The sequence below is a fragment of the Garra rufa genome, chromosome 4 (assembly GCF_049309525.1).
Source record: "Garra rufa chromosome 4, GarRuf1.0, whole genome shotgun sequence".
Taxonomy (NCBI): Eukaryota; Metazoa; Chordata; class Actinopteri; order Cypriniformes; family Cyprinidae; genus Garra; species Garra rufa.
Genome location: NC_133364.1, coordinates 27,143,767 through 27,166,255, shown reverse-complemented (window position 1 = coordinate 27,166,255; position 22,489 = coordinate 27,143,767). Strand labels below are relative to the sequence as shown.

The window sequence follows — 22,489 nt, the reverse complement described above, 5'->3', positions numbered from 1 at the left end:
CACGCTTACAGGAACAAAAAGATGGGTAAAGAGAAAAAAAATACTGATACTGACCATATCAAGCACTATACTTACAACAATAAAGTAATTAAATAAATCTATTTTATGTGAAATAAAAAAAATCCATTCACCTTAAATTTATGCCAGTGTATATTTCCTAATCAATATTCTTACCATTTTTTAAATAGAAATGTTTTAAGGCAGTTTTTTTCAGGTAGCTTTTGATTGTTTTTAAGAACTTTTTTTTTTTTTAATTATTATTATTTTTTTGTTTGTTTGTTTTTTTATCCTAAATTGATTAATCCATGTTTTTTTTGGGGGGGGGGGGGGGGGGGTTGCACCACCTGAACTAATGTCGCCTTATTATAAAAAAGATCAAACTATTTCATATTTTAAGAAACTGACTTTAACACATAATCATGAGGGTTTATATTGGTTATTTTATACAATAATATATAATTGTAAGTTTTCTACATGTTGGTTGTACCACAACTTTTTTTTTCAAATATTAATAAACAATATTATTATGATGTACAAAAATAAAACACCCCAAAATACTTAATTAAAATTCTTATTAGTCTTTTTGTCCATTATTATTATATATATATATATATATATATATATAATATATATATATATATATATATATATATATTTTTTTTTTTTATTAATTACTAGATTTATAGTTAAAATAAACATCATGTCATTGATCAATAATAATTTGTTAAAGCAGTAATAATGAAGCATGTCTTAAAGGATTAATTCACTTCCAGAACAAAAATGTACAGATAATGTACTCACCCCCTTGTCATTCAAAATGTTCATGTCTTTCTTTCTTCAGTTGTAGTGAAATTATGTTTTTTGAGGAAAACATTTAGGATGTACGCACTGATGAACTGACACATACAGAAACATTGTTTTATTTGTTTCAAAATGTTGGAACTAATGTTTGATTAATAAAGTCTTTTTCCGTTGAGTTCAGTTATGGTTGTATGTGTCTCCATTTGTTGCTTCCCCTTGAGGCAGGGGTCGTAACACACCGCTAATAATACAGATGCTAACACTTCCCTCATGCCTGAAAGTACACAAAGACAGACATAGTACCTGTTCCTCAGGGATGGGGTCTCTGTCCTGTATGTGTGTAATGGGGGCAGGAGGAGGGGGATCTGGGTCAGCCTTTTCCTCTGGCTGATCTGAACTCTCTGTGGAACACACAAAAATACACAGCATCCTGCTAATGTGTGTCTCCTTTCGACAAATGACACAGGACCAATTTAATATCTAGATTTTACCGACTAAAATAGATGGAAATTGAATGTCATTGTTATTAATATGGCCAAAAACACTGACAAACGACAACAGTATACATCTACTTATTTTGATTTAAAAAAAATAATAATAATAGTGTGATAGTGTGAATTTAAGCATCAGAACATTATAATGCATAGTATAAAATACTGAAAAAATAATACTTTTGAAATCTGCTACAGAAAACTTTGTTACTGTTTATTAGGGGGAGAAAAAAAAGTATCACAGGTTTAAAACTTAGCCATAAAATATAACAAATGCATATCAGATACTCAGGATAAAATATTAACTAAAACAAAATAAATAGCCAATATCAGGTTATATTAATATTTGGAGTCATATTTACATATCCTGTTTTTTTTTTACCTGCCAAACTGCGAAGGCCGCAGAAATGCATTGCTGGATCTCACGCCAAGTGATGAAGTTATTCACTAAAAATAGCTGCTGTTGTTTGGCGCCAATATGCAGACGTGCAAAAATACATCAAACAACTGCATAGCTGAACTTTGACCTTCCTACATTCAAACCTCCAGCCCTGAAGAGGGTCATCATATGACGCTAGCTATCACACAACCATTGACTTTACCTACATGTGCATTGTGGCCTACTTCTGTAGAGGACGTCACCCATCACATCTCTCTCTCTCTCCGTCCGTCCTTTTTTACCCTCCTACTTCCCTAAAGCTCCCCAAAATAACTCAAGGGAGGGAAATCAGTCGCATAAGGAACTCTAAAAATATCCCAAGACACACAGTGTTACCACAGAAACACACAAAGGCTGACGCACACTATTATATGGTGAGGACGTCATTTAGAGAGCTCATAGATACTTATATGGGCATACTGCTGTGTGCTCTATGCAATAATTGCTTTTGATTGGTCAGTTCTTGGTTCTTACAGGTCAATTGTTTCTGCAGTGAAATATGTATATATATTTTTTTTATAAGAACTGCATGACTGATAATTACTGGCTGACTATACAAAATCGTACTAACAATATGCTTTATATTGTCTTATGGTTATTATTTACTCATTTATGGAACTAGGATTTGTGACACTGTCAAGAATATTCAAACTACAATAAAAAAAGTTTTAACTTTTTATAAATTAAAGTTAAACTACGCTACTAATAATGGAGATTTGTAATGTTTCTGGAAGGCGGTTGCATTTATTTGATCAAAAATACAGTAAATCAGCAATATTAAGAAATATGATCACAATTTAAAAGACTTCTTTTGTATTTGAATATATTTTAAAATGTAATTTATTTCTGTGATGCAAAGCTGAATTTTCAGCAGACATTACTCCAGTCTTCAGTGTCACATGATCCTTCAGAAGTAATTGCAATGTGTTGATTTGCTGCTCAACTATTTGAAAACAGTTAACAAGACTGCTTAATATTTTTGTGGAAACCATAACTTTTTTTTTAGGTTCACTGATGAATAGCAAGCTCAAAACAACAGCATTTATTTGAAATAGAAGTCTTATACAGCACTATAAATGTCGGTACTGTCACTTAATCAATTTAATGGATCCCTGCTTAATAAAAGTATTAATTTATTATTAGTAACAATTGTTTCTAATTTCGGTGAGTACATAATGTGTTTAAAAAATATATATTTGGGTAAACTACTACTGTAAGAGACACATTTAGCCTGACTGTACCCTATAAATCATGATTTTTTTTTTAATTTTACATAATTTGAAATGTCTCAAATTTAATTTGTCATTTCTCAGGACATTCCTACAGTGGTGGCCAAATTATTAGAACACTAGTATTTTTACCAGCTAAAAAATGATTTTAAGCCAGTTATTTCTGTCTTTTGCTATAGTGTGTCAGTAGGAAATATCAGTTCACATTTCCAAAATCCTAATTTTGCCATTAATTGTAATAATCCAGTTTGCACAAGGAGTCTGACAACAGCCAGTGCTCCACACAGAGACCTGATCTCATCCTCATCCAGTCTGTCTGGAATGACATGAAGAACAGAACAAACAGAGACAGACTAAATCCAGAAGAACTGTGGCAACGACTTCAAGATGCTTCAAGAATCCTACCTGCAAAGCTACAGTAATGTTAAAAGTTATAGGCACTTTATAGGCACACCTTCATTAATTAACTTCAATTTACTAAATTAAATCAATATTTGGTGTGACCATACTTTGGGTTTAAAGCAGCTTTTGCCCTATGGTGCACTTGAGCATAGATTTTCAGGTAGCTTTGCAGGTAGGTTTCTTGAAGCATCTTAAAGATGTTGCCACAGTTCTTGATTTGGTCTGTCTTAGTTTGTTCAATTTCTTCATATCATTCCAGACAGACTGGATGATGATTAGATGAGATCTCTGTGTGGACTCCTTGTGCAAACAAAAATCTTACTGGATTATTACAATTATTGGCAAAATGAATCTTCGGAAATGTAAACTGATATTTCCTACTGACACACTACAGCCAAAGATAGAAATAACTGACTTAAAACCATTTTTTTAGCTTTTAAAAATACTAGTGTTCTAATAATTTTGGCCACCACTGTAAATTATAACTAAACTCAAATTAAATATTTAATAAAATACTCTAAAACACAATAAAAAAAAAAAGATTAGCACATAAATGAAACAAAACAGTGATTCATTCAAATTCCAAAGAAGTGCACTATGATTGGTTGAGAGGATGACCTCTGACCTGGGCAGTTGGTGACTCGGCGTAGCATGCGGTCGACCTGCGCGAGTGTGTCGTCCCAGCAGCAGGTGCTGGCCTGCATGTGTGGCTGCAGCAGCTGGAGGCGCTCCTTTAGCTCCTGATATCCCGCACACGTCATCTCCTCCGTCTCTTTAGCAACCATTAACTTTTCCAGATCATCCTCCAGAATTATGACCCTATAAGAAAAAACAAAACCCCTAAACTTTTAAAACAACTACAACTTTAGGTTCATCAGCTTGTAGAAAATGCAGCATAACTGGGATAGTTTGTGCACCATGTCTTTTTTTCAAACTTTTAATTTTATTATTATTTATTTAATTTATGAATATTATTTTATTTTTTTTACTTTTTTGGGTAAAGTGATGAGTAGAAAGTTTAAACAGCATTTATCTGAAACATAAATCTTTTTTAACATTATAAATGTTAGCTTTTGAATGGTATAGTGTATAATATTACAAAAGCTTTTTATGTCAGATAAATGCTGATCTAAGTATATTTCTATTCATCAAAGTATCCTGACAAAAAAAGGTACTTAACCATTTTAAATATTGATAATAAAAAAAAAAACCTGAACAGCAAATCAGCATATTAGAATGATTTCTGAAGGATCATGTGACACTAAAGACTGGAGTAATGATGCTTAAAATTCAGCTTTGAAATCACATGAATAAATTACATTTTAAAACATATTCAAATAGGAAACCAGTTATTTTAAATTGTAAAAATCAAATAAATACAGGCTTTAAAAATCATTAAAAATCTTACCGTTCAAAAACTTGTGTATAGAAGAAATAAAAAATAACAACAAACACTAAGAAGTACATACTCATTTAGGAGTGTTTTCAGGTGAAGCTGCAAACTGCGGACAGACGTGTGCAGAGAATTGAGCTCTCTACACTTCTGTTGAGCGCGTCCATTTCTTTCCGTAGGCAGCGACTGGTGATGCGTCTCAAAGTAGCGATGGAAATCATAGCTGCGTTGAAGATCACCAAGGCAAGCAGCCAAGGTGCGATAGAGAGAGTCAGTAATCAACGGGACGCTGCTGTATGTAAGGGGGCTGGGCCTGGTGTCTAGCTCCTCCCTCCCCGGAGACAGCAGCAGAGCTAACCGCCGAAAAAACTCAGAGCTCTGTCCGACCCACAACTGGAACAACATCTGCGAAACAATGTTGATTGAAGAAAATATTGTGCGTTTGTCAACAATAGGGCCGGGCAATATATTGAATATTTAAAGAAGTTTACTTTCAGAACAAAAATTTACAGAGAATTTACTCACCCCCTTGTCATCAAAGAAGTTCATGTCTTTCTTTCTTCAGTCGTAAAGAAATTATGTTTTTTGAGGCAAACATTTTAAGATTTTTCTCCATATAGTGGACTTCTATGGTGCCCGCGAGTTTGAACTTCCAAAATGCAGTCTTGAATGACAAGGGGGTGAGTAAACTATCTGTACATTTTTGTTCTGGAAGTGAACTTCTCCTTTAAAAATGTTGTTAATGCAACTACTAATAACAAGCAAAATATCAAGAAGTTCAGCTATATCGTCCATTTAACAGTGTGAGTTTCTATACCTTGAGTGCAGGCAGACTGTAATCATTGGTCAGTTCTTGCGCCTGCTCGTCAGAAAGATGCTCCACCCCCAAACCGAGACCAAGCTCTCTGATTGGCACGGTGGACACGTAGTTGGTGACATTGTCAATCTCCGAGTTCAGTGGAAATGTAAAACACAGTCAAGGACTTGACCAAGTGAATTAAACATTTAGAAATCATATTGTAAAAGCAGTTAATCACAACTGAAGTGCTGTTAGTTCAGGATATGACTTGAGCATGACGCATGTGGCGAGGCGTGAGGCTCGGAACGCGCAGCGAAGACTCTGATAGGCCGCCTTCCGTAGACCAATCAGCTGCTGGCTGCGAAGCTGCCCCGCCCTGTTAAAGGGACAGGCGCCACTCACCCTGTCGAGTAAACTTGACAAGTGAAACGTGATCCAACTGTGCAGACGTCCGAGAACCATCAGGGCAGACACACATCACATACAACACATATAATGCTACCAGACTAACACTATGTAACACATAGAACACAAATAATGACAAACTAATACACTACAGTTCAAAAGTTTGGGTCAGTAAGATTTGTTTAGCATCATTACTCCATGATTATATGTGACCCTAGACGACAAAATCAGTCATATGGGTAAATTGAAATTCTGTAAGCTGAATAAATAAGCTTTCCATTGATGCATGATTTGTTAGGATAGGATATATCTGGCTGAGATACAACTATTCGAAAACCTGGAATCTGAGGGTGCAAAAAATCTAAATATTGAGAAAATCGCCTTTAAAGTTGTCCAAATTAGGTTCTTAGAAATGCATCAAAAATAAAGTTGATATATTTATGGTAGGAAATGTACAAAATATATTCATGGAACATGATCTTTACTTAATACCCTGATTTGATTTTTGAAATATACCCATATACATATACCCGTGATACATAAGACTAGTTTTGTGGTCCGAGTCACAAGATTTAGAACAGCATTTATTTGAAAAAGATTTTTTTTGTAACACTGTAAAAATCTTTAATAGTTATGAATTTAATGCATCCTTGCTGGGTAAAAGTATTAATTTCTTTAAAGTAATAAATCTCACTGACCCTAAACATTTGAATGGTAGAGTATATTTCTAATAATAATTACACTTACTGTATCTAGTGAAAGACAAATTGCACACCACAGACTACACAGTCCACACAAACCTCATACATGTAAAACTGAATTATTAAATCTATATTTAAACACACTAGGGGCTGACCGAATATTGGCGCCAATATTAGGCATTTTATGGTTATCGGTATTGCTCATTTTTAAAACCGTTTGCCAATTAAAATAATGTAAAAGCATTTAAAAGAATGTTTTTGCCAGAGCGTCTGTTCTTAATTTTGATATTCATTTAAATTTTTACACCAGACATACAGTCAAGCATGAAATTATTTATATATCTGGCAAATTCTGACTTAAAGTTACATTTATTCAACCAGCAAGTTTTTTTTTTTTTTTTTTTTGATTAGAAATGACACAGACGTCTTCCAGAAGATAAGACGAGAAAAAAATATTACTCATCTTTTATTTACATTTAAACAAAAAGTGGCATGTCCAAAATTATTCATACCCTTCTCAATAATCAATAGAAAAGCTTTTATTGGCTATTACAGCAATCAAACACTTCCTATAATTGCTGACCAGCTTTTTGCATGTCTCCACTGGTATTTTTGCCCATTCATCTTTAGCGATGAGCTCCAACTCTTTCAGGTTGGAGGGTCTCCTTGCCATCACCCTGATCTTTAGCTCCCTCCACAGATTCTCAATTGGATTTGAGTCAGGACTCTGGCTGGGCCACTGCAAAACGTTAATGTTTTTGTCTGCTAACCCTTTCTTCACCACTTTTGCTGTGTGTTTTGGGTGGTTGTTGTGCTGAAATGTCCACTGGTGCCCAAGGCCAAGTTTCTCTGCAGACTGCCTGATGTTGTTGTTGAGAATTTTGATGTATTGCTCCTTTTTCATAGTGCTGTTTACTGTGATTAGGTTCCCTGGTCCACCGGCTGAAAAATACGCCTAAAACATTAGGTTCCTGCCACCATGTTTGACAGTGGGGATGGTGTTCTTAGGGTTGAATGCTTCTCCTTTTTTACGCCAAATGAAGGCTACATCATTGTGGCCAAACAATTCAATTTTTGTTTCATCTGACCATAAAACAGAAGACCAGAAGTAGTCTTCTTTGTCCAAATGAGCATTTGCAAAGGCCAAGCGGGCATTTGTGTACCTTATCTGGAGAAGTGGTGTCCTCCTTGGTCTGCGTCCGTGGAACCCAGCGGTGTGCAGTGTCCGTTGGACTGTCTTCCTTGAGATGTTGCCACCAGCAGAGCCCAGATTCATCAGGATGACCTTGGTGGTGATCCTTGGATTGTTTTTGACCTCTCTCACTATCCTCCTGGCCAGCACAGGTGTCACTTTTGGCTTCCGACCACGTCCTCTGAGATTTTTCACAGTGCGGAACGTCTTGTATTTTTTAATAATAATTTGCACTGTAGCCACTGGAACTTCAAAACATTTAGATATGGTCTTATAGCACTTTCCTGACTTGTGAGCAGCCACAATGCGCAGCAGCAGGTCCTCAGTGAGCTCCTTAGCCATGACTGTCCACAAACCAACAGCAGAGAGCTTCTGTTTTTCACCTGTTGAGTTGATTAAAACAGCTGTTCCCAATGAATCAGGTGAATTAGGATGCTTTAGAACAGCTTGGACTATTTGGAATGGTATAGAACTTTGGATTTTCCCATAGACTGTGACAGTTTGCAAAGGGTATGAATAATTTTGGACATGCCACTTTTTGTTCAAATGTAAATAAAAGCTGAGAAATATTTTTTTTCCACAATGATGCCTCTTGTACATCGTCTTATTATCTTTTGTGAAAAGCCTGCGTCATTTCCGGTCAAAAAAACTTGCTGGTTGAATAAAAGTAACTTAAGTCAGAATTTGCCAGGGGTATGAATAATTTCGGTCTTGACTGTATATATCGGTTAAAATACTGGTTATTGGTCTAATTAATCTGTACAATCTGTACATTCATATAGAGGACATGAGCCATGACAGTAACTCACAAGCATTATGCTTATTTTTCTTAAAAAAAATAAAAATAAAAAAAATAATGAGATATATATATATATATAAGTATATATGTGACCCTGGACCACAAAACCAGTCTTAAGTCGCTGGGGTATATTTGTAGCAATAGCCAAAAATACTTTGTATGGGTCAAAATTATTGATTTTTCTTTTATGCCAAAAATCATTAGGAAATTATGTAAAGATCATGTTCCATGAAGATTTTTGGTAAAATTCTACTGTAAATATATCAAAATGTAATTTTTGATTAGTTATATGCATTGTTAAGAACTTAATTTGGACTATACTTTAAAGGTGATTTTCTCAGTATTTTGAATTTTTTGCCCCCTCAGATTCCAGATTTTCAAATAGATGTATCTCGGCCAAATATTGTCCTATCCTAACAAACCATACATCCATGGAAAGCTTATTTACTGAGCTTTCATATGATGTATACATCTCAATTTTGTAAAATTTAATCTTATGACTGGTTTTGTGGTCCAGGGTCACATATTATATATCAGTAGTTCTGCAGTTTAACAACAGCTAAAAATGTCTAAAATTCTAAATACTGAAAATTAAAAGTGATTTAAGCTCATATTTCCACTCAAAATGAGGAACATTCTAAACTATGAGTTAAACAAAATGAAACTGCTTCTCAAGAAATAATAATAAATTAATTAATTAATTAAAAAAATGCAGCAATTAAGTCAAATAATCCACATATCATTCCAATCAGAACTACAGTATAAAAAATCCTAAAATTTAAAGATGAAGTGTGTAATTTTGACATTAAAACTTTCTCCTATTCCAAAATAATGTCCAGACTCTAAAGTGAACTATAAATATGCCATAAGGTGACGTTAACCAGCATTTTGCTCTGCTGGTTTGAATGACCATAAATGGAGGTGTTTAGGAAACCGGTTAGAAAAGATTTACTCAGTAGCACAGAAATCACACACTTCAGCTTTAAACAACTACAAAACCCATTTGCAAAAATATTACAAAACTGATAGACTGATTTTCATGCACAAAACAAAATCTCAAATCCCACATGAAAGCACTGCAACTAGCCAAATTCCATAACTATGGAAGCTTATTTTCACTCTCCACTTTCAACTTTTTACTCTCCAATTCTGAGTTTTATTCTCACAATTCTAACTTTTTCCTGACAATTTTGAGTTGATATCTTGCAATGGAAAGTAACTGCATGTTTACATCTTCTAGAACTTTGAAATGTGGGTGCAGTCAGGTGTCTTAACAATTCAGGGGAACAATAGTCAAGCTCTTAAAAAAATGTAAACTAAACTTAGAAAAAAGTAAAAACTGCGAGATTTAAACTTATAATTTTTTGAATTTTAAGATGTAAGCTAGTAATTATGAGCAGTGTTGGGAGTAACGCATTACAAGTAATGCATGTAATAATATTACTTTTTCCAAGTAACTAGTAATGCATTACTTTTTAATTGACAAGAAAATATCTGAGCTACTAAAAAAACAGATACAGTATTCCTTAAAATTAATAAAAACAGTGAAAATAAACGCAAACCTGCAATAATTAAATGTTAAATAATACAAATATCCTTTATGTATTGAATCCCATTTTATTAAATGATGTCTGTTGCTGCCGACCTTCGATGATCCAATTCATCTATACTAATAAACAAAAAGTACTCTAGATAATCTAACATTTGTTTTTCTTTTTTCTTTTTTTGCTGAAGAGTTGACATTTTTCTTCTGTGGTCTGCTGTACAGACATGAATTTACTTTTCTCTAAGCCTGAGGCTTTTGGTTTGAGAAATTTTATATAACAAACGAGAACAAACGAGGCCCTGCCCAGATTTAAAAAGTAACACATAAGTAATGTAACGCATTACTTTCCATAAAAAGTAACTAAGTAACATAATTAGTTACTTTTATAAGGGAGTAACTCATTATTGTAATGCATTACTTTTAAAAGTAACTTTCCCAACACTGATTATGAGTTTATAACTTGCAAATGCAAGACAAACTAGCAATTCTGAGAAAAAGAGTCTGAATTTTAAGATCTAAACTCACAGTTGTGAGAATAAAAGGTCAGAATTCTAACTCTTTTATATTTTTATTTCTAAAATGTGACCCTGGACCACAAAACCAGTCATAAGGGTAATTATTTTTAAAATTGAGATTTATACATCATCTGAAACCTATATGTAAAAGGTCGTAAGGGAATAATGTTTTTTGAGGAAAACATTTCAGGATTTCTCTCTATATAATGGACTTCTATGGTGCCCCAGAGTTTGAACTACCAAAATGCAGCTTCAAAGGGCTCTAAATGATCACAGCCGAGGAAAGAGGGGTCTTATCTAGCAAACAGTAAAGTAAAAATAGTAATAGTAACCTTGAATACTCGTCTTGTCTAGCTCTGCAATACAAGCGTTTGAGATTAAAAAGTTTCTAAGTTGTAAATGTTTTTAGAAAATAACCGATCGTTTTGCTAGATAAGACCCTTCATACTCGGCTGACCATTTAGAGCCCTTTGAAGCTGCATTTAAACTGCATTTAAACTCGGGGGCACCATAGAAGTCCATTATATGGAGAAAAATCCTGAAATGTTTTCCTCAAAAAACACCATTTCTTTACGACTGAAGAAAGACATGAACATCTTGGATAACAAGGGGGTGAGTACATTATCTGTAAATTTTTGTTCTGAAAGTGAACTACTCCTTTAATATCCTAATGATTTTTAGTATAAAAGAAAAATCTATAATTTTGACCTCTACAATGTATTGTTGGCTGTTTCTACAAATATACCTGTGCTACTTACGACAGGATTTGTGGTCCAGGGTCACAAATAAGCTTCCATACATAACATTACATGAACAAACATAAAATAAGATGTGACTAAAGTGGTTGGGATCTGTGAGTGTGTTTGATGATACTTACAGTGTGAATCCTCGTGAGATGACTTCTGTCTCCTGTATGAGTCGCAATGATTTGCGAGAAAGACTGGTCAGCGCTCGGCTGTTGTTCACCAAACCCTCCAGCTGGATGGCCAGAGACTGGACGCGGCGCTGTAGTACTGCCTTACGCCACAAAGACCGACCACGATACGCACATGTAACACACACCAGGATAACACACAGCCACAGAGCCTGCTCGTGGTCAGGGTACGAAAAGCACACGCCGAGTAGGACAGCTAGCAGCCCGACCAAAACAGACACATCCCTGTAACACAAAAACACACCAGTTACATATAAACCTGATAGTGTTAAAAGTGTTTTTGTTGGTATTGATGTGGTTGTGTACCATATAGAGGGTGGCGAGAGGTAGCGTGGCGCGGAGACAGCAGTTCTGGCACTGGGGCAGACGGTATCAGTGGAGCCCAGAGAGAGCACACTTGGATCCAAGAGCTCGATCAGTTCAACATCCTCTTGCAACAGCACATCCTGAGATAACAGACAGCGCAGAGAGTACTGGCGGAAGGCAGCATCCTGCGGGAAAACAAACACAGTTGAACACAATCTTTCTGCGGCAGCAAATCAATGTAATTATCGGATGAGCCGACTGCCTTGCAGCAATAATGGGTTTCTGTACTGTAATGCACAACAAGGTCTTGGGCTCTGAGTCTCAGTTTTGTCAAATTGATTTTGAAATAGTTAGATTAAGCAAACCCTATGGAGATGGAATCAATTATGTTATTTGAAAAAAGGTACGTGAAACTAAAAAATAAATTACTTTTAGCAAAACTCACTTTATATAGAAACCAGCTTTAACTTTATTTGTCATTTAAATTTAAAAATCATTTAAATAAAAAAGAAACAGACAATAAAATGTGTATTTTTCTATTTCTATGCTTTCTATTTGAATACATTTTAAAATGTAATTTATTCCTGTGATCAAAGCTACATTTTCAACATCATTACTCCAGTCTTCAGTGTCACATGATGCTTCAGAAACCATATTAATATGCCGATTTGCTGTTCAAGAAACATTTTTATTATTATTATCAATATTTAAAACAGTTGAGTATATTTTTTCAGGATTCTTTGATGAATAGAAAGATCCAAAGACCAGCATTTATCTAAAATAAGAAGCTTTTGTAACATTATACACTATATCATTCAAAAGCTTGGAGTCAGTATAATTTTGGGGGGAACAAAATTATAGAAATGAATACTTTTATTTAGCAAGGATGCTTTAAATTGATCAAAAGTGATGATAACGACAAAAGACTTCTATTTCAGATAAATGCTATTCTTCTGAACTTTTTATTAAATCAAACAAACCTGAAAAAAATATGCTCAGCTGTTTTCAACATAATATAATAAATGCTTTCTGAGCAGCAAATCAGAATATTAGAATGATTTCTGAAGGATCATGTGACTGTAGTAACGATGCAAAAAATTCAGTTTTGAAATCACAGGGAAAAAAACTGATTTTAAAATATTCAAATAGAAATTTTTATTTTAAAAAGATAAAAATATTTCAGAATTATCAATTTTGCTACCCTGGAAATCCAGAGGTCTCGCGAGAGCACAATTTGAATTGTCTCTGCAAGACACTCTGGCATCGAGCAATGATGCAGGTTACTGCAATACGTAAGCAATTGTGGGAACCAATCAAATCGGTGTATCTGATGTAGGCGGGCCAGAGGCGAGCTAAGCTGATGATGACAGCACTGCGACGTCCGAATCATATAGTAAACTTTGAAAGATCGCTGTCGCTACACATGAACAACAAGTTGTTTGAAACGGCTTTGGCCGCTACAATGAACGAGTTAGACTTGGCTTTCCATATAAAAGAGGAACAGAAAACCGAAAACTCGAATCGTTCCTCTGCAAGAAGGACGTTTTTGCTGTTTTGCCGACTGGATACGGCAAGAGTTTAATCTATCAGTTCACGCTTACATATAATTAGCCGGAGAATAGTAGTGCATGTTTGGCGTGCTGTCCGGTGAAGGGCTCCGAGCTCGGGAGTGGCCCGAACCCAGAGTACGTTACCCCCCAATAGGAGTAGCGAGAACTCGGAGTGATGAGATGGGGTGGTGGAGGTTTACTGATAAACCATCGAGTGAATTGAGGTGAATCAGCTGTATTTAAACCTATGGCGCTGATTGACTTGTGATGTTTACGCTAAGCATCTGACGCGCTTCTCCCGAACTTTGTTAATGAAACATCATTTAGCTCTGCTGGTAGCTAAGCGTGTATTGTTGTGATTGGTCGTGGCGTTATCCAATTGCGTGCAGTTAGAGTTTCAAATGCATGCTTTGTGTCGCCCCTCGAGTTAGGCAGTTTTCATTGCTCGATCCCAGACCCTTAATCTTAATAGATTAGGGTCTGGATTTTTCCAGGGTACAATTTTGCTGTAGTTTGGATCAAATAAATGCAGGCTTGGTGAGCAAAAGAAAAAAAAAAAAAAAAAAAAAAAACTTTAAAAATCTTACTGTTCAAAAACTTTTGACTGGTAGTGTATATATATAAAAAAAATTGAAAAAAGTTAGAATTAATAGGTTTATATTTAATTCTATACACATCTGTTAAGATCCTTTTCATGTATTATTTTAACATTCACAAAAACATCTACTAAAATAGTTCATTAAAATAGATTTAGATACAATTACTTTTGTACAACAGCAAATAGTTCATTTTCACATATTCAAAAAGAAAGGATTACCCTTTCCAAATGATTTTGTTAACCAACTTAACGCAAGATGATTTTATGATATATGAAAACAGACTGTGTTTACGATTAATACAAGTTAAAAAATTGAGTATTGTGCATATCAGTGACTGTAAAATATGCATTTTAGGTGTTTAGGTGCTGAATAAATAAGCTTTCCATTGATGTATGGTTTGTTAGGATAGGACAAAATTTGGCTGAGATACCAAATATATTTATGGTACCAATATACCAATATATTTATGGTAGGAAATATCTTCATGGAACATGATCTTTTCTTAAAATCCGAATGATTTTGGCATAAAAGAAAACACAATGTATATGGCTATTGCTACAAATATACCCATGCTACTTCTGACTGGTTTTGTGGTCCAGGGTCACAAATATTTATGTCATTATGCATATTTTCTACATGACTGAAATCTAGCTATATGTTGAGCTTCATTCTCACCAGCTGCTGCTCCTGCCAGCGGGTGGTGCTGTCTCGATGCAGAGGATTCAGACCGCGCAGAGCATCAACCAGCCTCCAAACACCACCCTTCTGCAAAACAACATACACAAATAAATGGCTAAAGCACACTAGATTTCTGAGGAAAATCGACATAGTTCATTATATCGCTCATCATAGCAAATCAAGTAAGTGAATAGCGAATAAAGTGTTAATATTTGAACACAAACCATCATATTTCAATGACCTAAGAGAAAATGACAATTTCTAAATTCGCTGGATGGATGGGAGAAAAAGTTGTGAATATGCCTACATATTACATCAAACTTATCTTGCACAAAAAACTGATTTCGTCCCAAAAAAACAACCTGAAACTAGCTAGACAAGCAATAACATCATGGTTCATCATTGTCAAGACGCCAATATGTTTCAAACATCCCATATATCAACTGAGGAAAAAGCTGAACTAAATCTATCTTATGAGGTATTTAAAATAGCAGATTACTAATGTGGATTACTAACGAAAGGTTGTCCGTTACTGATTATGTTAGTTAGTCTGATACCAAATAACATGACAAAATTTGTTATTAGTAACGTACAATTATATAACACATTTTAGATTACTTTTTGATTACTTTTAGCTTACTTTTGAACTAGTTTACCGCATTGATTTTAATATAGTATAATCTTAGTACCATATAGAAAGATTTCTATTTCAAACATATGCAGCTTTTGAACTTTCTATTTATTAAAGAATCATAAGAAACATTTATTCTTCGTTATTCGTTGTAAACATTTATTCTTGAGCAGCAAATCAGGATATTATTATGATTTCTGAAGGATCATGTGACACTTAAGACTGGAGTAATGACTGCTGAAATTTAAAATATGTGACCCTGGACCACAAAACCAGTCATAAGGGTAAATTTATTGAAATTGTGATATAAATAAGCTGAATAAATAGCTTTCCATTGATGCATGGTTTGTTAGGATAGGACAATATTTGGCTGATATACAACTATTTGAAAATCTGAAATTGAAAAAAAATTGAAATGTTAAGAAAATCACCTTTAAATTTGTCCAAATGAAGTTCTTAGCAATGCATATTACTAATCAAAAATTAAGTTTTGATATATTCACGACAGGAAATTTACAAAATATCTAAGTGGAACATGATCTTTACTTAATATCCTAACAATTCATATTTCACAATATTATTGTTTTTACTGTATTTCTGAACCAATAGATGCAGCCTTGGAGAGCATCATCTTTCATGTACAGCTTTATTAAAAGTATGGGATGCTGGTATGTTTATTATGGCTTACAACAGTCCGCAGACCAATTATTGATTCCTGTCTGGGTCATGATCACACAAACCACATGTCTGTGGTTTTTTATCATTCTAGCCTACATACTAAACATCCCCAGAAACAAAGACACAGAGAAGACCAAACTTTTAAAAAACATTTAAATTTCAGATTTGACATCTTAAAATGTCAGAACAAGCATAGTAAATCGGAAAGAAAGTGACTGTAGTTTTAGAAAAGTATAATGTGCATCCAGGCTCACACACTGAGGAGGTTCTGGCCGTTTTGTCTTCTTTTCTTTCTTCGTGTCTTTAGTATTCCGTTGCTGTAGGACTCACATTCTAGACGCTTTGAGTTTGTGTCAGACAACTACAGAATAGAAAGTGTGTGTGTGTGTGTGTGTGTGTGTGTGTGTGTGTGTGTCAGACTGGGAACACAAACAGGGACAGCCTGAACTGTGTAAACTAAAGACAATAATGATGTTCTCAGTGGAAACGTTCCAAATAAATTCTAAAATAAAGCGTGGACATGCACACACAAACAAAATATTTTGTTCTGCCAAAGGAATGAGCTCTATTTACACACCGAGTGGAATTACAGCCCATTCTCAAACAAGACTGAACAATTCTTCAGTCATTCATCACTTCCCGTTCCTGAGGTGACCATGAAACTGGCCTTCACAGTTTCACACTGGTGACTATTGTAACAGGAGCCAATTGTAACACTTTTTTTTCCACCTCAATTACAAATAATTTGGAGAAATTATACTTTTTCAGCACATGCTAAGTACACTCTTAAAAATAAAGGTGCTTTAAAAGGTTCTTCACAGCGATGCCATAGAAGAACCATTTTTGGTTTCACAAAGAACCATTCAGTCAAAGGTTCTTTAAAGAACCATCTCTTTCTTATCTTTTTATAATCTGAAGAACCTTTTTTCGCCACAAAGAACCTTTTGTGAAACAGAAAAGTTCTTCAGATGTTTAAGGTTCTTTATGGAACCATTTAGACAAGAAAAGGTTCTTCAATGGCATCGTGAAGCACCTTTATTTTTAAGAGTGTAAAGTTCATTTTTTTAATTGAGATAAGAAGTGTGTTTTACATTTACAATAAAAACTAATTTAAGGTTAAAAAAAAAATGTAATTTTAAGGTATAAAAAATATTTTTGATATCCAGTTTCTTCAAATTAAATGACTTCAAACAACTTTGTTCAACAATTTCTTCTCTTCCATGTCAGTCATGAGAGTACATGCATGCTCTAACACAAAAGAGAAGAAATTGTGGAATAAAGTAGTTATTTATGTTTTCTCATAGCTTCAGAAAATTAAGCCTGAACCAGTGATGTGACATGAACGATTTTAACGATTTCCTTACTACCTTTCTGGGCCTTGAACGTGTCAGTTGAGTTGCTGTCTATGCAGGGTCAGAAAGCTCTCGCATTTTATCAAAAATAACTTAATTTGTGTTCTGAAGATAAACTAAAGTCTTACAGGTTTGGAACAACATGAGGATGAATAATTCAATGACAGAATTTTCGTTTTTAGGTGACCTAACCTAAAATTCAATGCATAAAAATTTAAATTTTGGCACTTTGGAACCCAAGTCCCTATCCATTCATTAAATGTTAAAAGAGCAGGATGAACATTCTGCTAATCTTCTTCTTTAGTGTTTCATGGGACATAAGGTCATATAGCTTTCAAAAATGTCGGTATATAAATATATAAGTAAAGAATAAGTTCACTTCCAGTACAAAAATTTACAGATAGTTTACTCCCCTGTTGTCATCCAAGATGTTCATGTCTTTCTTTCTTCAGTCGTAAAGAAAGTATGTTTTTTGAGGAAAACATTTCAAGATTTCTCTCCATATAGTGGACTTCTGTGGTGCCTTCCAAAATGCAGTTTAAATGCAGCTTCAAATGGCTCTAAACGATCCCAGCCAAGGAAGAAGGGTCTTATCCAGTGAAACAACCAGTTATTTTCTAAAATAAAATTACAATTTATATACTTTTTAACCTCAAATGTGTATTCTGGTTCAATAAAGTTAGGGTAGGTCGAAAAAAAACCCATCTCATTTTCTCCTCTAACTTCAAAATCTCCCTACATCGCTGTTTTACCTTTTTTTGTAAAGGGCGTTTGATCTTCTGTGCATGTTCACTTTGTAAACACTGGCTCAGTACTTCTGCAATGATGTAGGACGATTTTGAAGTTGGAGGAGAAAATGAGATGGGAGTTTTTCAACCTACCCTAACTGTCCTGAACTGGAATACAAGCCGAGCATTTGAGGTTAAATTGTATATAAATTGTCATTTGTTTTTAGAAAAAGACTGATCGTTTTGCTAGATAAGACCCGTCTTCCTCAACTGGGATTGTTTAGAGCCCTTTGAAACTGCATTTAAACTGCATTTTGGAAATTCAAACTCGAGGGCACCACAGAAGTCCACTATATGGAGAGAAATCCTGAAATGTTTTCCTCAAGAAACATAATTTCGTTACGACTGAAGAAAGAAAGACATAAACATCTTGGATGACAAGGGGATAAGTAAATTATATGTACATTTTTGTTCTGTTTGGTTCTCCTTAAAGCACAGAATATTTAGTATTGTATCTGTCTGATTCTAATTTGACCTTTCAATGTGTTTCAAAAGCTGCTGGTTACAAAACAGTACTGAGATTAGCATTTAATCCGCTTCTGTGCATTCAAGCAACACGGCTCAAGTTTACAAAAATGTTTAGTTTTTTCCAAAGATTAAGTACTTTCATCAAACAGGCAAAGGTCTTTAGACACTGTAGTTACTTTATGTACTGTTAGAGTATTGGAAAGGTAAATGCTGACACTCACTCTGTGAGAATGGAGGATATCCTGGGGAAACTGTGCCTCCTCTCCACCAGCGCTTGGCTCCTCCTCTTGAGAAACGGGAGAACATGCCTCAAAATCTGTGTGTCCTAGATCCTGCAAGTACTGGAACAGCGGAGAGTTCTGGAGGGGCGAAAGAGACACGATTTTAAATAAACATTGGCCAATGACAAATGAGGATGTTCAAGAGTGACGAAAAGGAAAAATTATTTTTATGGAATATTATACAGTTTTACATGCTCCTTTAAAAAAAAAAACCTGCAAAATGTTAATTATTTTACCAAAATAAGAGGGATCATACAAACGGCATGTTATTGTTTATTTAGTACTGACCTGGATAAAATATTTAACTTAAAAGATGTTTACATATAGTCCACAAGAGAAAATACTTCTTAATGTTGTTACCTAAATGATCCACAGCTGTTTTTTTTTGTTTAGTGATAGTTGTTCATGAGTCCCTTGTTTGTCCTGAACAGTTGCCTGCTGTTCTTCAGAAAAATCCTTTAGGTCCCACAAATTCTTTGGTTTTCCAGCATTTTTTGTGTATTTGAAACCTTTTCAACAATGACTGTATGATTTTGAGATCCATCTTTTGACACTGAGGGTGAAAACCTTTGGAATTTGAAGATCAGGGTAAATTTAACTTATTTTGTCTTCTGGGAAACATGTAACTATCTTCTGTAGACTGTGAAGGGCAGTACTAAATGAAAAAAAGTGATATTTAGGCAAAATAAGAAACATGTACTCACTTCAAAAGTTTTCACCCCCAGCTCTTGATGCATGTTTTTTCCTTCTAAAGCATCAGTGAGTGTTTGAACCTTCTGTATTAGTTGCATATGAGTATCTCAGTTGTCCTCAGTGTTAAAGATGGATCTCAAGACCATACAGTCAATGTTGGAAAGGGTTCAAATACACAAAAATTCTGTAAAACCAAAGAATTTGTGGACCCTGAGAGATTTTTCTGAAGAACAGCAGGCAGTTTAACTGTTCAGGACCAACAAGAGATTCATGAACAACTATCACTAAACAACAACAAGAAAGCACAGCTGTGGATCATTCAGGTAAGAACACAGTATTAAGAATCAAGTGTAAGTAAATTTTTGAACAGTCATTTTTATAAATTCAACTATTATTTTCTCTTGTTGACTATATGTAAACATTTTATGTGAAATATCATATTTAGGTCAGTACTAAATTAACAATAACATGCATTTAGTATGATGCCTCTTATTTTGGTGAAATAATTAATATTTTGCAGATTCTAAAAGGGGGATGTAAACTTTTGACCTCAACTGTATCTATCTATCTATAGGAACTTCAAGGAACACTCCACTTTTTTTGGATATAGGCTAATTCTCCTTCTGCAGTTATAACGTGTACTAAGACCGACGGAAAATGTAAAGCTGAGATTTTCTAGGCCGATAAGATTAGGAACTACACTCCCATTCCGGCATAATAGTCAAGGAAGTTTGCTGCCGTAACATGGCCGAAGCAGGCACAGTAATATCACGGTCTTCCGCCGGTCTTAGTACACGATATAACTGCAGAAGAGTCAAGTTTTAAATAGGACAAATACCGAAACTCAGTCATTTTTGAACGCGATGCTATTGGTCTAATAGGATTCAATGATCTATGCTAAGCTATGCTAAAAGTGATATCGCCAGAACAGGAGAACGGCTGAATGGATTTTAAAACGGTAAAACTCAACATATTAACTTGGGGGGAGTTGGAGAATGAGCCTATTTCCAAAAAAAGTGGAGTGTTCCTTTCAGAGCACATAATATAATATAGCATAATAAATAGGTTCATCACAGAACATCTGTAATACAAGTTACAGAATACAGTATATACATATTTTTGTTAGTTTTTTACTGTTTGTCAAGTCATTGACCTACATGAATGTTAACACATTTCGACATAGGTTTTCAATTCATGTTTGTCATCCAAAACAGCAGGCATTCTTTTAATGGAGCAAAAAAAAAACACACATGGAACAAATATAATTTGATGAACAAAATGAGTGAAAGTAATATGGAGAGGAAGGGAGGAGAGCATAAGAAAGAGGGGTTATAATTCAGATATCTCTCTCAGGAAGTTAAAGGGCTGTGCTCTCTCTCTCCCTCTGAGGAGAAACACCACAAACAACATCCTTTTCTGCTTTATTCCTCTCTTACCTCTCGCGTGTTCCTCACTTGGATCTTCTTGGATCTTCTCAAACGCACCATTGCTCAACAGAGGAAGTAGATCCGACACTCTTAAAGGTTCCAATTTCCAAGCAGAGATCCAGAATCACAGGCTCATTTCGACTCTTTACCATTGCCACTGGATTTGAGTTGCTAAAGAGGTTTAGAATTCTCATAGTCTTATTTCGAACAAATCCTACGAGTCGAGGTATAGCCTGCCACCCGTCGCGAACTTTGGATCTTTTTGCTCTAAAGCTCATTTGCAGTGAGAGGAATCGGTTGATGTGTGTTTATTGATGTGAGAGAGCAGCTAAACCGGCCTGCGGCAAAAGACCTGATTTTTAGGTCACCAAATGAGAGCAATCTGAATCTGACTGTTTTTGTTTTGAAGTCTGGATTGTATGTGGCAATATAGAGCATTGTAAAAGCATGTCTGAAATCTGACCAGCACAACATATGCCAACATGTGACCAAATGTAGAGACAGGATTTCCATCATTTCTGACCAGTGGATTTCCATGTGTTTTCCATGTGTTTCAATGTGATTTTTTCTTAAAATAATAATTAAAAAAACAAACAAACAAACAACAACAAAAAATCTGCCCAATTTCATTTTAATGATTTATTTTCTGCTATTTCCAGGACTTCGAATGAATGAAATAAATTTTGAAATATCATAAAAATGTATTCATTTCAGCCACATGCAATGAATATTAAAACTTGTTGTGAGCTAACTAATAAATACAGTCAGTGATGGATAATATACTACCAGTCAAAAAATGTTGAACAGTAAGATTTTTTAGTTTTTTGAAGAAATGTTTTTTTTTTTTTAATTGAAGAAGTCTTATCTGCTCACCAAGCCTGCATTTATTTGATCTAAAGTACAGCAAAAACAGTAACATTTTAAAATATTTTTACTATTTAAATAACATATTTTAAAATGTCATTTATTCCTGTGATCAAAGCTAAATTAAAGACTTCAGTGTCACAAGATCCATCAGAAATCATTCTAATATGCTGATTTGCTGTTCAAGAAACATTTATTATTATTATTAATATTATCAATATTTAAAACAGTCAAGTACATTTTTTTCAGGATTCTTTGATGAATAGAAAGATCCAAAGATCAGCATTTATCTGAAATAAAAAACTTTTATTTAGGGGTTAATTATAAATAAATGAATTATAAAAAAATGATAAAAAAAAATATTTATAATGTTACAAAAGATTTCTATTTCAGATAAATGCAGTTTTTTTTTACACTCTATTCATCAAAGAAACCTGTAAAAATTTTACTCAGCTGTTTTCAACATAATATTAATAATAATAAATGTTTTTTGAGCAGCAAATCAGAATACTAGAATGATTTCTAAAT

At 34.4% G+C, this 22,489-nt stretch overlaps 2 protein-coding genes across 2 annotated transcripts in view; both read right to left on the bottom strand.

Annotated features, from left to right (window-relative positions):
* Positions 1 to 57, bottom strand: part of metap2a (methionyl aminopeptidase 2a) — a 13,468-nt gene extending 13,411 nt beyond the window's left edge. The window contains exon 1 of the mRNA XM_073837810.1: positions 45 to 57. Within this exon, the coding sequence (XP_073693911.1) occupies positions 45 to 57 (13 nt within the window). The remainder of the gene's footprint in view (positions 1 to 44) is intronic.
* A 668-nt stretch (positions 58 to 725) lies between these two features.
* vezt (vezatin, adherens junctions transmembrane protein) lies at positions 726 to 21,240 on the bottom strand. The gene is made up of 10 exons (XM_073838146.1): positions 21,107 to 21,240; positions 18,918 to 19,055; positions 14,777 to 14,866; positions 11,953 to 12,137; positions 11,590 to 11,871; positions 5,820 to 5,957; positions 5,573 to 5,720; positions 4,832 to 5,160; positions 3,988 to 4,181; positions 726 to 1,202 (listed from the first exon to the last, which is right to left on the bottom strand). The coding sequence occupies exons 1-10, from the start codon at positions 21,155 to 21,157 to the stop codon at positions 979 to 981; spliced, it is 1,779 nt and encodes a 592-aa protein (XP_073694247.1). The 5' UTR covers positions 21,158 to 21,240; the 3' UTR covers positions 726 to 978.
* Positions 21,241 to 22,489: the final 1,249 nt, after the last annotated feature.

Coding starts and splice junctions, on each gene's coding strand:
- vezt (XM_073838146.1), bottom strand. CDS start 21,157: ATGGTGCGTTTGAGAAGATCCAAGAAGATCCAAGTGAGGAACACGCGA. Junction 19,056..21,106: donor AAGTGAGGAACACGCGAGAG/GTAAGAGAGGAA, acceptor TCGCCCCTCCAG/AACTCTCCGCTGTTCCAGTA. Junction 5,958..11,589: donor ATCTCACGAGGATTCACACT/GTAAGTATCATC, acceptor TTTACTCGACAG/GGTGAGTGGCGCCTGTCCCT.